Genomic DNA, 15693 nt, shown 5'->3' on the forward strand with positions numbered 1-15693 from the left:
TTGGATGCCAGATCTAAACACAGCTGCATTTCTGTCCCAACCCCAGCTGGTGTATTTTTGGGGCCTGTAGAAAATATCGCCTTTTTTCTCTCTCTCTCTCTCTCTCTCTCGCGCGCGCGCTCTCTCTCCTCTTTCTAGTGTGTGTGTGTGTGTGTGTGTGTGTGTGTGTGTGTATGTGTGTGTGTTTGTACTGTATATGCGAGGCATAGACATAATTACCTGCATCGTGTGCACTCAACAAGAGAGAGGAGTGGGTGATATGCTTTTGTGTTCCTCTCTGCATGATTTGTGTTATTTTCCGTGTTTAAAGGAAAAGGGCTCTGAAATGGCAGTGCAGTTATCAGCAGGCACCCTTCACTACTTCTTCTCTTCCCAGTTATGTAAATGTATCATGTGATGATGGGTGGCTTCTCTGTGTCTAATTATCTCACAATGAGTCTATTTTATCCATTAAGATGGCCAGTTTCTCCCTCTTTTCTGACTGGAAGTTAATTAAAAACGGATGTAGGATTCGGAGAATGTGAGATTACGGGTGTTGTTTGGAAGGTGAAGATAAAAGATGGTGACTTCCTGATATGGCAGGAAGATGAATCATGGATGGCTTATTAGTGCTTGTCTCAGGTATTGTGTTTAAGTACCTAATCTAGCATAATGAGCACTCTGTCATTTTCCCAATTAGATCTTGCACTTTTGTCTCTCACCCAGTGCACCGTACATTAAATGTCTTAGTTCCAGTTCTATACATAGATGTTATTTTCAAGAAGGTGCTTCTAATCTCTCGTCTACGTGGAGAGCATCAATCTAGGAGAACCTAGCCATTAAGGAAGGGAACAATGCTATGGCTATAATCCTTTATGAAAGGAGTGCTACTTTACTTGTGTGTATGTGGTGCTCACATCTGTGTGTGTGAATGTATGTTCGCGTGTAAAAAAAAAGAAAACGTCTCATATGCTGTGTGTGCTGCACCGTTAGCTCTCTAACCTCCTATCTCTCTCTTCTTCTCTCCCTCTCTGCAGGCCTGGATGCGATGAACGCCTCATGTAGGCATCAGCATGGACAGCTGTGAGTCTCCCGTGGTTTCTGGGACAGACGATGGGCTCGGCTCCTCCACCACCTCCCAGCAACAGCAGCAGCAGCAGCACCCTCCGCAGCCCTGGAACGATCACTCTAACTCACAGGTCCCCCCTCCCAGCAGCCAGACGACCCCTTCCCTGGAGCCCCTGTCTCTCTCTGCACCCTACCCTCCTCAGAGCCAGACCCCCACCGCCCCCCGCGACGGCCTGAGAGAGCCACAGTCGTCTCAGCAGCAGTCCACCCGGACCCCACCCCTGGCCCGCAGCGACAGCTCCGCCGCCGGCCAGCTGCACCCCAGAAGAGAGGGGCTCGACGAGGAGGAGGAGGAGGAGGAGGAGGAGGAGGGAGTGAGCTGCGGAGAGGAAGAAGAGGAATTGGAGGACTTGGACGAAATGGAGATCGACAGCTGTTTCCCAAGTCTGCAGCCCTTCCCCGGAGTGCCCATCGCCCCGGGAGGAGGCATGCCCACCCTCCTGCGCCAGCAGCCCAACCGACGGAGGGGTGGCATGGCGGAGAGCGGGAGTGAGGAAGGAGAGGAGGAGGAGGAAGAGGAGAGCAGTGACGTGGAGAACCTGGCCGGAGAGCTCGTCTACCAGCCGGACGGCTCGGCCTACATCGTGGAGAGCCTCAGCCAGCTGGTCCAAAGCGGTGGGGGCGTGGCGCCCGGCCTGCTCCCCACAAACTCTCTCCCCAGCGCGGGGAAGCAGGGGGAGCCCGCCGGGACGTCGTCCTCGGTGTACCCTCAGATCATCAACACGTTCCACATAGCCTCGTCGTTCGGGAAGTGGTTCGGCTCCTCAGACCAAGGTTTCCCCAATACCTCAACACTGGCAGGCCTCAGTCCTGTCCTGCACAGTTTCCGCGTCTTCGATGTGCGGCACAAAAGCAACAAGGATTACCTGAACAGCGACGGGTCTGCCAAGAAGTCCTGCGTATCCAAAGATGTTCCCAACAACGTGGATTTCTCCAAATTCGACGGGCTGGCCCTTTACGGCAAGGGGAAGCCCATCCTCATGTGTTTTCTCTGCAAGCTGTCCTTCGGCTACACGCGCTCCTTCGCCACGCACGCCGTCCACGACCACCGCATGACCCTGTGTGAGGACGAGCGGCGGCTGCTGGGGGACAACAACGCGTCGGCCATCATCCAGGGCATCGGGAAGGACAAAGAGCCCCTCATCAGCTTCCTGGAACCAAAAAACAAGAGCTCTCCCGCACCGCCCACCCTGGTCCCCATGAACTCCGGCCAGAGTTTCTACGGAACGTTCAGCGGGGTCCACCTGGAGGCCGGGAGCAGCGGCGGGGGCGGCGAGGCCCTCCTGAACAAAGACTCCGACCTTGGCCTCCAGCAGCAACACGCCCCGCTAGGCTCCCTCCTCTCTCTGGGGGGGCTGGGCGGCGGTGGCACTCCCAAAGCACCCGCTCATACCTCAGCCCCAGGTCCTGCCAAAGACTCCAGCGCCCTGTCCAAACAGGGAGGGAGAACAGAGGGGCCTGCCGGGAAAGAGGCGACTCGCAGGAGGGGCGAGGAGGGGAACGCCGAGGGAGGGCGGGAAGGAGGCAAGGTACGCCTGCCGAGCCGGGAGGGAGGCTCGGAGGAAGAAGAGGAACTGTTATTAGAGGAGGAAGAGGACGAGGTGGAGGAGGGAGGCGCTGCGGTGGCCCGTGGTGGTAACGGTAGCAGCGGCGGTGGCGCAGAGGCGGGGGGACCGGCTGTCTCAAACCAAAGCATTTCCAAATCTCCTTTATTAATGCCTAGTAGCGCTCTCCAGCCTTCTGTCTGCGCCCCAGCAGCCAGCCCCGTGCTCAACAGCAAAGGCCCGGCGTCCTCCTCCTCGGTCAGGGAGGAGGGCTTGGCTGCAGACGGTGGAGGGAGGTCCTCGGAGCTCCCTCTGAGCTTTAACTGCCAGGGGCTCACTGTCCCCATGGCAATGGCGGCGACGGCAGCCGCCGGCAGAGGGAGCGAGGACGACCCCGCGGGCACCTCCTCCTCGCCTCTGGCCTCCAACGCCGCCGCTGACGAAAGTGCCAATCGAGATAGTGCCACAGCTCCAGAACCAAATGAATGCCCGGCAGAGGGGGAGGAGGACAGCGGAGGCCTTCTGCACCATCACCACCATCACCACCACCTCCACTCCTCGCCCCACGGCCTCTCCCTCGGCCACCTGGGGGGGTCCTGCGACATGTCGATGATGGGGGAGTGCTCCCAGAACCACGGCCCAGGGGGCAGCGGAGGGAGCGGGGTGGAATGCCCCAAATGTGACACGGTCCTGGGATCTTCGCGCTCCCTGGGCGGCCACATGACCATGATGCACTCGCGCAACTCGTGCAAGACACTCAAGTGTCCCAAGTGCAACTGGCATTACAAGTACCAGCAGACCCTGGAGGCCCACATGAAGGAGAAGCACCCGGACTCGGGAGGCACCTGTGCGTACTGCACCAGCGGCCAGAGCCACCCGCGCCTGGCCCGCGGAGAGAGCTACACCTGCGGGTACAAGCCCTTCCGCTGTGAGGTCAGTACTTCCAGGCAGCAGCCAGCAACAATGACCAGTATATTACTTCAGGTTGTATGGGTTTGAATAGAAAGGGAAGCCTACCTTTCCAGTGATTTTTCCGATAACGTCGGAGTAAAAGCCTTGCTTGCTGATTGTCCATTGGTCCGTCGTCCATTGTTTCCAGTTTTGTCGATGTATCACTCGTTGATGGTTTACACAATTGACAGTGTGGCAAAATTGCAGAATGTATAGCTTTAATACGATGTAATTTTTAGCTCAATGCGACATCCGCAATTTATGTTTTTATCATGTGTATTTTTCCCACAGAATAGTTAACGAAATAAAACTCTTGTCTTTCTTTCCCCCCCAGGTCTGTAACTACTCCACCACCACCAAGGGTAACCTGAGCATCCACATGCAGTCAGACAAGCACCTGAACAACATGCAGACGCTGCAGAATGGAGGGGTCATCTCTTCCGGGGAGCCCGTGTACTGCCAGGCGCCTGGGGGGGTGGTGGCCGTCCCCTCGGTGACCCAGGCCAGCGTCCACCACCCGCCGCACCACCACCACCCCACCCAGTCCACGGCCCACATGGCGGGGCCCTGCGGCGCCCCCTCGCCCACCAAGCCCAAGAGCAAGCCCACGTGGCGCTGCGAGGTGTGCGACTACGAGACCAATGTGGCCAGGAACCTGCGCATCCACATGACCAGCGAGAAGCACATGCACAACATGATGCTGCTGCAGCAGAACGTGACCCAGATGCAGCACGGCCGCATGGGCCTGGGCGCCATGCCCTCGCCCTCCGAGGCCGAGCTCTACCAGTACTACCTGGCCCAGAACATGAGCCTGCCCCCGGGCCTCAAGATGGACCCGGCCGGAGCCGAGGCCCAGTTCCTGCTGGGAGGCTTCCACCTGGACCCCAACATGGCCGCCCTGGCCCCCACACTAGGTGAGATGATGATCCTGGGCCTTTTTTGCGATTGTTGCTGAGCAGCCAGCAGGGAGCCGTTTCTGGCTCCACCGCCCCTCAGAGCTGCCTCAGGTCACCACAGAACACACAGGCGGGCGGTTCAGTGGGAGTTCACAAGGGTGGGATCGCTCTCGCTGCTGCCAGCTGTTTATTTTTAAACATTAAACACACAGTCAGACGTGAGTAAATGGAAGAATCCGCTTTGATAGCTGAGCCGTTCAGACATTGGCTCTTTTGTGCATTCATTTGGCTGGTTTCGGTACACGCTGTGCAGTAAATGTATGCGAGTACGGAAAGTGCATGATTGTATCGGCACAGCCAACAAGTGTACGGTTGGACTGGTAAATAGTACAGCGCAAGAAGACGCCAAGCTTCTTCACAAACAGCAGGCAGCAGCGAGAGCCTTTTTCTCTGAAGCAGCACCACACAAAAGGTTAACGGACCACTTTAGTCTTCACACACACACACACACACACACACACACACACCACGCACACAAACTCCTATCTTTCATTTTGGCAGCTCTCTCCTCCATTCTCTCTCCGTTGCCCTAAGGTACACCTGGCCTACTGAACTTAACATTGTTCCCTCCTTGTTACAAGCAGAGTGCTATTGAGAGATAGAAAGGCAAGGGGGGGAGGTGAAAGAACGGCAAGGTTTAAAAGGAGAGTTTTAGAGGGTGAGCTTAACCCTGCTCGCCTCCTTTTCTTCCCCGACTGAAATAGGCTGTGTGTGTTGTCCATATGGCAGTCAGTCTGCCTGTGAGGCACCTCGTCCTCTCTTCCCACCACTCCACTAGGGCCCCTGAGTTTCATACCATCATGTTTTGTCTGGCTAGAGCTAAATCGATACGTGCCCAGTGAAAGAGATAAAGGAAAGCTCTCCAGACTGCGGCCTTCATGTGAGTGGGACTGAAGAGGCCACAGGACCCGTAAAGCCCAAGGCTAGGGGAGTCGCCGCTCCGTTTAGGAGCTTTTTGTGTTGATTTGTAGTTAAAGGGGTCGAAAGCCACCTCGTCTGTTAGAATGTTGAGAGAGTGCTTTTTTTTTCCTCTTTTTTTTTTCAGCAGATGAAATAGTAAGGTGTAAGATTGTCAAGCCCGCACACACACAGACCCATACATACACACGCACCTACACACACACACACACACACACACACATTTTTCCTAACAAGCCTTAATTTAGTTTAAATTCCCCTGTCTGTCAGTCTACGCGGTTCATTTTCGGTTGGGAATTTCCCCTCTGTGATACCTTATTTTCCTGACAAAAGATGGTGTGAGTGAGAGAGGGCCCTGCGCTCTGCGCTCGCTTCCTCCTCTCCTCTCGCCCATGTCCTCCAGGCTCTCTTCCCAAACATCAGCGTTTTTTCGTGTCATTACTCCCGAAACTGCTTCTCAACTCCGCCACTGGAGTTCCGAGTTCTTCTCTCTCTCTCTGAAGTCTTTTTCTCCCCCCCTACCCCCCCCAAACTTTGTAATTGCAGTCATAAATTTTATCTTGGTCAAAGAAGGGAGGAGAATGAGAGGCCAGCGTGGGTAATTCAGCAGCATAGCTGAGTGTTTTGCGTGCCAGTTACAACCCCACAGTTTGTACAGACTTGTCTCTAACTGTCGCCAGTTCAAAGACATGAACAAGAATTGATTGCTGTGACTAATTCTTCATTTTTTTTCCCTCCTCTCTCTCTCTCGCTCTCTCTCTTGCCATCTGGTTCATTTTCCTGTGAGGGAACGTTTAATAAGCATGTTACACGGAGGCAATGACGAGGCCCACAAACCACAGCGGTGTCATCCGCAGTCACACACTCCGAGGCACACTCTGATAGACTGTAAACACACCTACACACACGCGCGCATGCAGACGCACACACACACACACACACACACACACACACACACACAGGCACACACACACACACACACACACACATGCACACACACACACACACACACACAGGCATACATACACACACACACACACACACACATACATGCACACACACACACACACACACACACACACACACTGGCACACACACACACACACACACACACAGGCACACGCACACACAGTACAGTCAGGCAGTCTGAACTCTGCTTGCGTGCGCAACTCCAGGACAGCGAGTAGCTCTTGATGTTTCCCTCTATGACTCCCTTCTTCTTTTCCTCTGGAGTTGTGACTCTGGAGTATGTCGTCAGACAGACAGGCAGATGACACATCCTGACCTCACATGATCTCACCCTCCTGGTAATCTTTATCCCCAGGACTGAGCTGCAGCACCAATAGAGATAGAGGGGGGGGGAGAGAGAGAGGGAGAGGACAAGGAGAGAGAGGAGGGCCTTTTGGGCCTCAGCTATTGTGTAGCCGCACTTTGTTGTCCAATATACTGCCTGAATGCAGCAGCACCCAGGTAAAGCGCTCAAAAAAATACATCCCAGCCAAGCCAGTCAACCGCTAATCTCTAGAAAGTTCCACCAAGCCCCGGGGAGACTCCAGTAACATAGTTACACACTTGGACACGGGCTCTTCTTGTTTCAACGGACTGAGTTTGCAAGATTTCCCAACGATGGGGTGTTTATAATCCAGCTTTAATGTTATTTGAAAGTGAAAATATTTCCAAAGCGTCCTCCCCTCCCTTTCCCTAAACATTGATACGGACTGACAAAAACTCAGTCAAAATATTTTAGGTTATATTTAACAGCGCCGCTGTTTCCATCGAAAACACATGTTTGGAACCACAGACTGAACCTATTCTCGTGCACCCGTGAAGGCATTTAGTGAGGAGAGGTAATCAGGTCTGTGTCGGACCATTGAGTCTACAGACGGAAAAGAGCGTGAGAGCGCCCATGGAGAGGAGAAACAGAGAGAAGAGGAAAAGAGATGGGAGATAAGTCAGATGTACAGGGGGACCGGGTGGTGAGAGAGAGATGGAGAGAGGGAGGGAGGGAGGGAGGGTGTGTGTGTGTGTGTGTGTGTGTGTGGGGGGGGGGGGTGGTGTGTGAGAAAGGGGCTCTGACTGGAGATGTGGGTCTGTGAGTGATTTCATAGGTCTTCACAGAGGTCTCCTTCTCCCGGCTATAAAAACTCAGGTAATGGAGAAAAGTCCGAGAGCAGGCTGCATACTGCAGCAATAAATAAAAAGGTGGCTGCTGGAATTAATTTAGTGTAAAGCCAGGCAGGGTCAGCCAGCGCGCTCAGTCTGGGCAGTGATAGATTAAAGATCAGCAGGCAAACGCAAAAACTCCCTAGCCACTCTTACCTCATGTTTTGTTTTTTTTGTTTTTTCCCTGTCCTCCCCTCTTCTCCTCAGACTGTACGTACACACACCTCACTGGGTCGTAGTGTCGCATCTGTGTACGTCTGTTGTTGACGTACACAGACGCTCAGAACCCTGTGCTCCATAGCGAGCAGGATTAATCTGCTGGGTGTCTGTATCGATTTAGACAGCATCTGGAGCCAAAGAGGCAGGAGAATCCAAACAGAGAGGTGGATATTTTTTTATATATTTTTTTTATTATTATTCCGTGAACAAGGGGGCGCTGGATTTGATTTACAGTAATGTGTGCTCGGGAACTCTTTAGTTGTCTTGTAATGATAGAATAACTTTCTTTTTCTTGCGGGGCTCATGGCCTCTGGGGTTGATTTAGTGCCGGGCCGTGAAAGTGCACCAGTCCAAACAGTACTATGTGTAAATCCATACCCTGGCGGCGCGAGTTTCTGCTCCCTATGAGAAAGTCCAGGCTTTTTATTTTTTTTCTCCTCCCAGCTCAAAGGAAGGATAATCTTGATTTAATAAAATTAGGTACATAAATACACACATGCACATTATCCTCCGACGGGTATTGGGCCTGGAGAGCAAATCCACTCTGACTGCAGAGGCAAACACGGCTCTTTGTTGAAAGTTGAACTGTACACCTTTCCACTTTTTCCCAGGACGCTTTCCACAGCGGAGAGAGCCTCAAACTAAGAGCCCCTTTGGAAAACCCCATGCCTCCTCCCCACCCCTCCACCCATGCCTCCACGACCCCCTCTAAGAAACGACTAAATAACTCCTTATGTCCAGAAAAAAACATGTAATTCAAAGTGAAATAGATTGATGGCGAGATAGGACTAATCCCTGAAAGCTGTGCTTAGAGTTCAAGGCTTGTGAAATTTGAAAATAACCCAAGTGTGTTGTACATGCGTGTGTAACCAACTAAGCACTGGCATCTTCTTTCTCCTTCTCTCTCTCCTTCTCTCTCTCTCTCTCTCTCCCCCCTTCTCCCTCCCTCTCTGCCCAGTAGGTGGGGAGATCCCCATGGACGTGCGGCTGGGCGGGGGCCAGCTGGTGTCGGAGGAGCTGATGACCCTGGGGGAGAGCCTGTCCCAAACCAGCGACCCCTCCCTCAAGCTGTTCCAGTGCGCCGTGTGCAACCGCTTCACCACTGACAACCTGGACGTGCTGGGCATGCACATGGGCGCCGAGCGTAGCCTGCCCGAGGAGGAGTGGCGCGCCGTGGTTGGGGACTCCCACCAGTGCAAGCTGTGCCGCTACACCACCCAGCTCAAGGCCAACTTCCAGCTGCACTGCAAGACGGACAAGCACGTGCAGAAGTACCAGCTGGTGGCCCACATCAAGGAGGGCGGCAAGGGCAACGAGTGGCGCCTGAAGTGCGTCGCCATCGGCAACCCCGTGCACCTGAAGTGCAACGCCTGCGACTACTACACCAACAGCCTGGAGAAGCTGCGCATGCACACGGTCAACTCCCGCCACGAGGCCAGCCTCAAGCTGTACAAGGTGAGTGTGTGGGGCACCAACCACCCTTGCCCCCCCGCCCTCCCCATTCCCCCTCGCTGACCTCTCACCCCGCCACGCTGTATTTCACACGATCTGTCACTCCTTTTCGGCTTTCCCTCTCTTCTTTCCCTCTCTCTCTCTCTCTTATTCTCCCCTTCTATCCTCCTCCAGCTCCCCTCACTCTCTCTCTCTCTCTCTTCCCCTAGTCATGAATGATGGCCTTGTTGTGGGGGGGGGGGGGGGGGGGGAGTGGGGTGTCTGAAGGGGGAAGTGGGAAGTGGAGGGGCTGCTAGAACATGGCAGGTGGGGCCCGGGTTAGGAGGGTTAGGAGGGTCTGGGGGTGAAATCACTAGGAGAGGGGGATGAGGGAGAGGGGGGGGGGGGATGAAGGAGTGTGGAGGAGACAGAGGTTTGGTGCTAATACTCCTCGGAGCGGGAAAGGCAGAATCGTTCTCGACAGCCTGTATTGATTTTCGCCGGACTTGGAGCTTCACCTTCTCCTCTAATCATTCCATAATAGCCGATGGATGAACACTCTCCCCAACAAATGGCCATAAATCTAACAGGCCTGATTCCACTTAGGCACCTATCCTCTCTGTGTGTGTCTGCGGCTGTGGGCCACTCTGTGTTTAACCCAAAACTGCATAGCTGCACAGAGCTACACGTGGCTATGATACGCACACTCACACACGCACACACTCACTCACACACACACACACTCACACACACACACACACACACACACACATGGCAGCACTTTACATTAAGGTTGCCTTTATAAAGGGGTTTAAAAGTTTATGCTCCACATTAGAAGCTTTGAGTGTTGCGTTCCTAAAGCGTCAATGATAACATCACAGCGTCCACATGACCAGTGATTCACGGCTGTTTGTTATTCTTATCAAGCCATTTATTAGCACAACTGCGATGTAAAGTCTTACTCAAACACGTACAGTAAACGTACACATGTGCACACACACGCACACACACACACCCTCCGATACAGACACTCTGTGTCTCTCTGCCGCCCGTGTGTACTCTGCACTGTCTCCATACCGACGCTGCCTGTTATTTACACAAAGACTCCACTCCATTCTCAAGTGTTAGGCTCTTGGAAAGCAAATGGGCAAAAACAAACAATATATTCCATCACTTTTATAAGAGTTATAACTCTTGTTTTTGGCACTCTTTTTTTTTTCTTCGCCCCGTTATAGCTCTCGCTTCTCTGCCAACGGTATATTGAAGGTCAGAGTGAAAAATGACCAGGCGTGATTGCGTTTTTTAATCACGTTAAAAAAAGGAAAAAAAGAGAACAGGCTAGAATGGGATGCATTTAAAGAAGAAATCCTCCAGAAGCTTCTTCTTGTCTTCTTCTGGTCTGCAGTGAAACCTCCAGAAGCTTCTTCTGTCTTCTTCTGGTCTGCAGTGGAAGCCCCCTAGCTTTATGCAGGAGTCCCTGCAAACCCCGCTGATGTTTTTATTACTGCTTTCCTGTCTGCCGAGGCCTTTGTACTGAACAGAACACGCAGCGGCGGAGAAGGAATGGTTTCTCAACACTCCCGCTCCCAGGTCACCCGTTTAGTGGGGCCGGGGGGGACGGGGACGATGTCGACGGTCAGAGGGCCGGCCCCGACCCGCCGCCATTCTCCCCCAGCAGCCCCTGGGCCCGGAGGGGGGGGGGAGCAGCAGAGGGGGTGGGGTGAGGAGGCCTCGCAGTGTCTCCACCCCACAGGCCCAGACACGTCGGCAGGATATTTACAAATACCACACTGATTAAAATATGTAACACAATCTGTGGGACATGTAGGGCCCGGGCCCAGCCTGCACCAGGCAGGAGGAGGAGGCTGTAGGAGGAGGCTGGGCTCGGTCGGTCCCCCCAGGCTAGGGTTCTTCTCTGGGCTAAGGCTGGGGTTACCCCCTGGCCTGGGAGCCAGGGCAGCGTGCCCACATGCCAGTGGCACTGTCTCACACCTCACACCTGACCCAAAATAGACGAGGAGGCCTCCTTGGCATCCTGCGTATCCTCCTCCTACCTACAGGAGGGCGGAAAAAGAGTGTTTTGTCTGAAAGGAGAGTGAACAGTTTACATTACATTGTCTGTCTCCCTTCCACTCTGTCGTGTGCCAAAAAAATAAGGAGGAGGAGGGAGAAAAAAAAAGGTAGAGGAACAGACAGATTTTTTTGTTTTGTTTTTCTCTCTTTTCCTCTCCCTCTTCTTCTCCCTTCTGCTTTACGGGAGAGAGTTGGCATATGTGGTAATGCGACTCAGTCCGCGGAGGATTAGATATGTACAACACATCCTCGCATGATCATTCTTCATGACTTAAGCTCCTTAAGATGGCTCCGTGTTTCTTAAACCCCCGTTGATGTGGAGAGGAAGAAAAAAAAGGTGGAAGGAAGCATCTGTCCAGGAGAGACCTCGACACTGCCTTCGCCTCCCCGGAAGCCCCTCGTTTGCCCTCTGCAGCAGCCAGCTCCCGTCACCTCAGACATGTTTGCCGAGGGGGGGAAAAAACAACCCTAAAACAAAGATGTTCACAAACTTGACAAGAATTACGACAGCGTTTCATGAGCCGCAAATGTGATTAGTGGACGGAAAGTACATGTTTCTGGGAGCGTCGGCTCCCCGCTTGACGACTGTGTCACAGCCTTGGTGTCGCCCTGGATTTACGGTTCTGGTTGACCCGCTTTGACAGGCTAAAGCCCACTCAGGCCTTGCCAGCCCAACCCAACCCAGCCCAGCCCTGCCCAGCCCAGCCCAGCCCAGCCCAGCCCAGGCAGATTATGCAAGGAGAAGAAACAAGGGGGGGAAAAAATCACATAGAATTTATGCCTTCCCAGAAGAAATCTGATGCAAAAAAGCAGCATTTTTTAACCTTTTGGGGGAGAAAATAAATCATCAAGTCAGCATAAACATGGCCGTAAGATGTGGCGAGATCTTTGGGACACTTCACCCAAATCAAACTGGTTTGCATTAAACAGGCCCTTTGTGTGCACGGCTCCGTATAAATTGGAGCCTGTAATTACTGGAATTAAAAAGGAAGGTTTAAACTGAGGGCTAAGCTGGATGGGATAATTTGAGAGTCTGTGGTATGCGGCCCATATTAGGGCTTTCTAAAAATATCCCCCCCAACCCCCCCCCCCCCCTCCTCCTCCTCCTCCTCCTCCTCCTCCCTCTCCCCCCCCACAACCACCACCACCCCACATATCGGAATGTTCCGAAAGGCCCACGGAAAAGCTCGGAACCGAGGAGTAGTCCCCGACCGCACGGACCACCACCGCGCAGCGGGGGGATGATGCAGCCTCTTCCTGACTCCCCCGACGCCGGGGTTTGGGTTGGAGGAGACGACTCCCATACCGTCCTGGAGAGAGAGAGAGGGAGAGAGCCCTGCTCTGTCTGCTGACACACCCTGGCTGCTGCTCTCCTCTCCTCCGCTGAACTTTAACCTTCCCTTCTCCTCACTCACTGTAGCGGCGGCGGCCGTGATGTCATGATGCTCCCCCCCCCCCCCCCCCCTCTGGTAAGCACAAGCAGATGGAGGCCGACACGACAATATGGCAGGTCGTCCTGAAGTGAAAAAGCCATGTGTGTTGTTGTTGAACTTCAGCTCTCCCCCGAGAGAGACACTGGGGCCTGCAGGGAAAAAAGGCAACCAAAACGACGACGTCTCACCCCTGCTACTCTCCTTCACCTCCCTGACTCAGCGGCGGTGACGGGAGGAGGAGAGGGTCTCTCCCGACGTCTCTCTCTCTCTGGTAGTTGATCTCCCCCCCCCCCCCCCCCCGGGGTCCCTCCGGAGTGTGGCCTGGTCTCGGCAGCGGAGGCGGCGGGCCTCAGGTGCTCTTGGCTGCAGAGAGGAGACGTGTGAGAGTGGAGGTGAGAGAGGAGGGCTGGTCAGCGGCCAAGCTCCCCCCCCCCCCCCCCCCCCAGCTCTCTGGAGCTCCTTCTTCCCAGACAGACAGGATGGGTGGAGTCTCGGGGCCAGGCCCTCTGCTTCCAGGCAGGAGAGTTTTGGGGAAAGGGGAGGAGCCATGGGGGGGGGGGGGGGGGGGGAGCGAGCTGGCTACCTTCCTTGTCTCGGGGGCCGGTGCGATCTGCGGTAATTGAGATTGATTGGATGTTATTTTTCCTCTTGCAAATGTAGTCCATTAGCTTGGCACATGCATAATTAGTTTAGAGCGCAGTTAGCTGAATGTAATCATGTTCCTCGGTGTCTGCTCGCACAAAATCCACTCCAGATGCCGCTTGGCCGCGGAAAGAGGGGAAGAAAGTGCCGTCACTATCACATGGGGAATCTTTACCCAAGAAAGCCCTGACACCCCCCCCCCCCCCCTCCGCCCCTGGTCCCGCTCTATTAAACACACACAACTGTGCAAACTCTCAAATACACCCACACACACACACACACACACACACTCCTGGAAGGCCACTGCCTCACCCCCCCCCCCCCTCCCCCCCCCCCCCTCCCCCCGCCCTTACACCCTGAGAAACAGGCCTGCAGATCACTGTTCTCCAGCAGCACTAACACATTGTGCTAAGCGGAGCCCAAGCCCGGCCCACTCGACGCAGCACAAAGCATCTGTATCTTGCACCCACCCCCCTCCCCCCTCCCCGGCTCTCCTCATTTTCCCCTCCAGTGCGATCCAACTGGATCACGGAGCGGTGAGGAAAGGAAACGTCCACGCTCCGCGGAGAGCTAATAATCTAAAAAACACACAACAGGACGGCAGAGAGGAGGACCGGGGGCCTGCGGAACGCGGCCTGTTAGAGAAAGGGATTAGCCGGAAAAAACATGGAGATGCATTAAGGTGTTTCAGGAAGTAGTCTGCGCTCAGACTCGCTAATGATGTCAGCGGTGACCTCTCTCCCATTAATGATGATAATTATCGGGATTGATTCCAAATCCTAACTGACCATCAAGAGAGGGGGGGGGGAAACCATGATCATCATAACAAATAACTAATGGCTGCGCCGGCTCCAGAAAGATTATTTTTTATTTTTTATTATCAAATAAAAACCGAGGAGAGTAATTCAGAGTTAAAGTCACGGGGGAGCGTTTAATCGCTGTTGGGATCAGTGCTGGCCCTTTCATCTAGCCACCAATCTGCCCCAACCTCAGCCCCATCAACATAGAGAGAGAGAGAGAGAGAGAGGGGGGGGGGGGGGGGGGAGGGCAAGGAAGGGAGAGAGAGAGAGAGAGAGTGCCACACCCGGACTCACAGACTCACCCACCAGACAGCAGTTAGAGGAGAGAGAGAGAGAGAGAGAGACAGAGCGAGAGACACAGAGCAAGAAAGAGAGAGAGATAGAGAGAGGGTAGGAGGAGGGGAGGTGGAGGCCGACAGAGAGACAGACAGACAGAGGTGGGGGGGCTGGTGGGGGGGGGGGGTGGGGAGACGCTCGTTTAGACAGAGATACTCTGCTAATTATCATGGCTGGCCTGTGATTGTTCAGTAATAGTGCTCAGTGGGAAAGGTTGCTGCAGTTCCAGGAAGCGCTGAGCTCTGATTTACTGGTACTACCGCTCTAATAAAGCGCTCGCTGCACATCCTGGGAGACAGCCCATTCTCTCCACACACACACACACACACACACACACACACACACACACACATAGACACACACACGCACACACCCTTTGCAGCAATCACCTTTACAGAGGCAAGGGTGAGCGGCCACACATGGCTCAGTGCAGAGTACAGTATCACATGCGTGTCACATAAGCGCAGTTCCAATTATTATTGTACGAGCAGAGCTCTTTTACAAGCGGGTGCTAGCCAGGTTAGCTTACGCTACGCTAAGGAAGTGTTTCAGTTTTCGGTGTGCAGGCGGCTACGACTCCCTCAGTCAACACAGCCATGATCCAGAACCCCTCCTCTCTCCACCTCCCCCCTCAGTGTCTGCAGGGTGGTGAGCTCTGACGACAGGACCCAAGCAGACCCCCGACAGACAGCTCAGGGCAGAGGAGGGTCTGTCTGGATTGGACAGAGAGGGGCTGTCACTCAGGGTAGAAGGGGGGGGGGGTCTGTGTACGGTGCTGAGGGAAAGGGAGGGGGGAGAGGGAGGGTCCACAGCTTCAGTGTTTGGCAGTGTGCTGGAATTTCACAACTCCTCCAGCTCCCACCTCGCTGAGAGAAAGAGAGGGAGGGAGAGAGACAGAGAGGGAGAGGGAGAGGGAGAGAGACAGAGGGAGAGAGAGGGAGGGAGGGAGAGGGAGAGAGAGGGCCAGGCGATGACCCATGGCCCAGCTGCTCCACTGCTGTTGTGGCTGCTGCTGACTGGGAGAGGACCTGCCCTTCTGTGGGTGTTTCAGAGGCCAGGAGAGAGAGGGAGAGAGGGAGAGAGGGAGAGACAGAGAGAGAGGGCGGGAGAGAGAGAGGCA

The 15693-nt window shown here is 54.2% G+C and overlaps 1 protein-coding gene across 1 annotated transcript in view; it reads left to right on the top strand.

Moving 5' to 3' along the window:
- Positions 1-1052: 1052 nt before the first annotated feature.
- The window catches only part of zfhx3b (zinc finger homeobox 3b), a gene marked incomplete at both ends in the record, with an annotated part of 108171 nt that continues 93530 nt past the window's right edge, over positions 1053-15693 (top strand). The window contains 3 exon segments of the mRNA XM_080537675.1: positions 1053-3584; positions 3937-4516; positions 8817-9313. Of these exon segments, the coding sequence (XP_080393801.1) occupies positions 1053-3584; positions 3937-4516; positions 8817-9313 (3609 nt within the window).

This window comes from Nansenia antarctica (genome assembly GCF_963989245.1).
Source record: "Nansenia antarctica genome assembly, chromosome: 1".
Taxonomy (NCBI): domain Eukaryota; kingdom Metazoa; phylum Chordata; class Actinopteri; order Argentiniformes; family Microstomatidae; genus Nansenia; species Nansenia antarctica.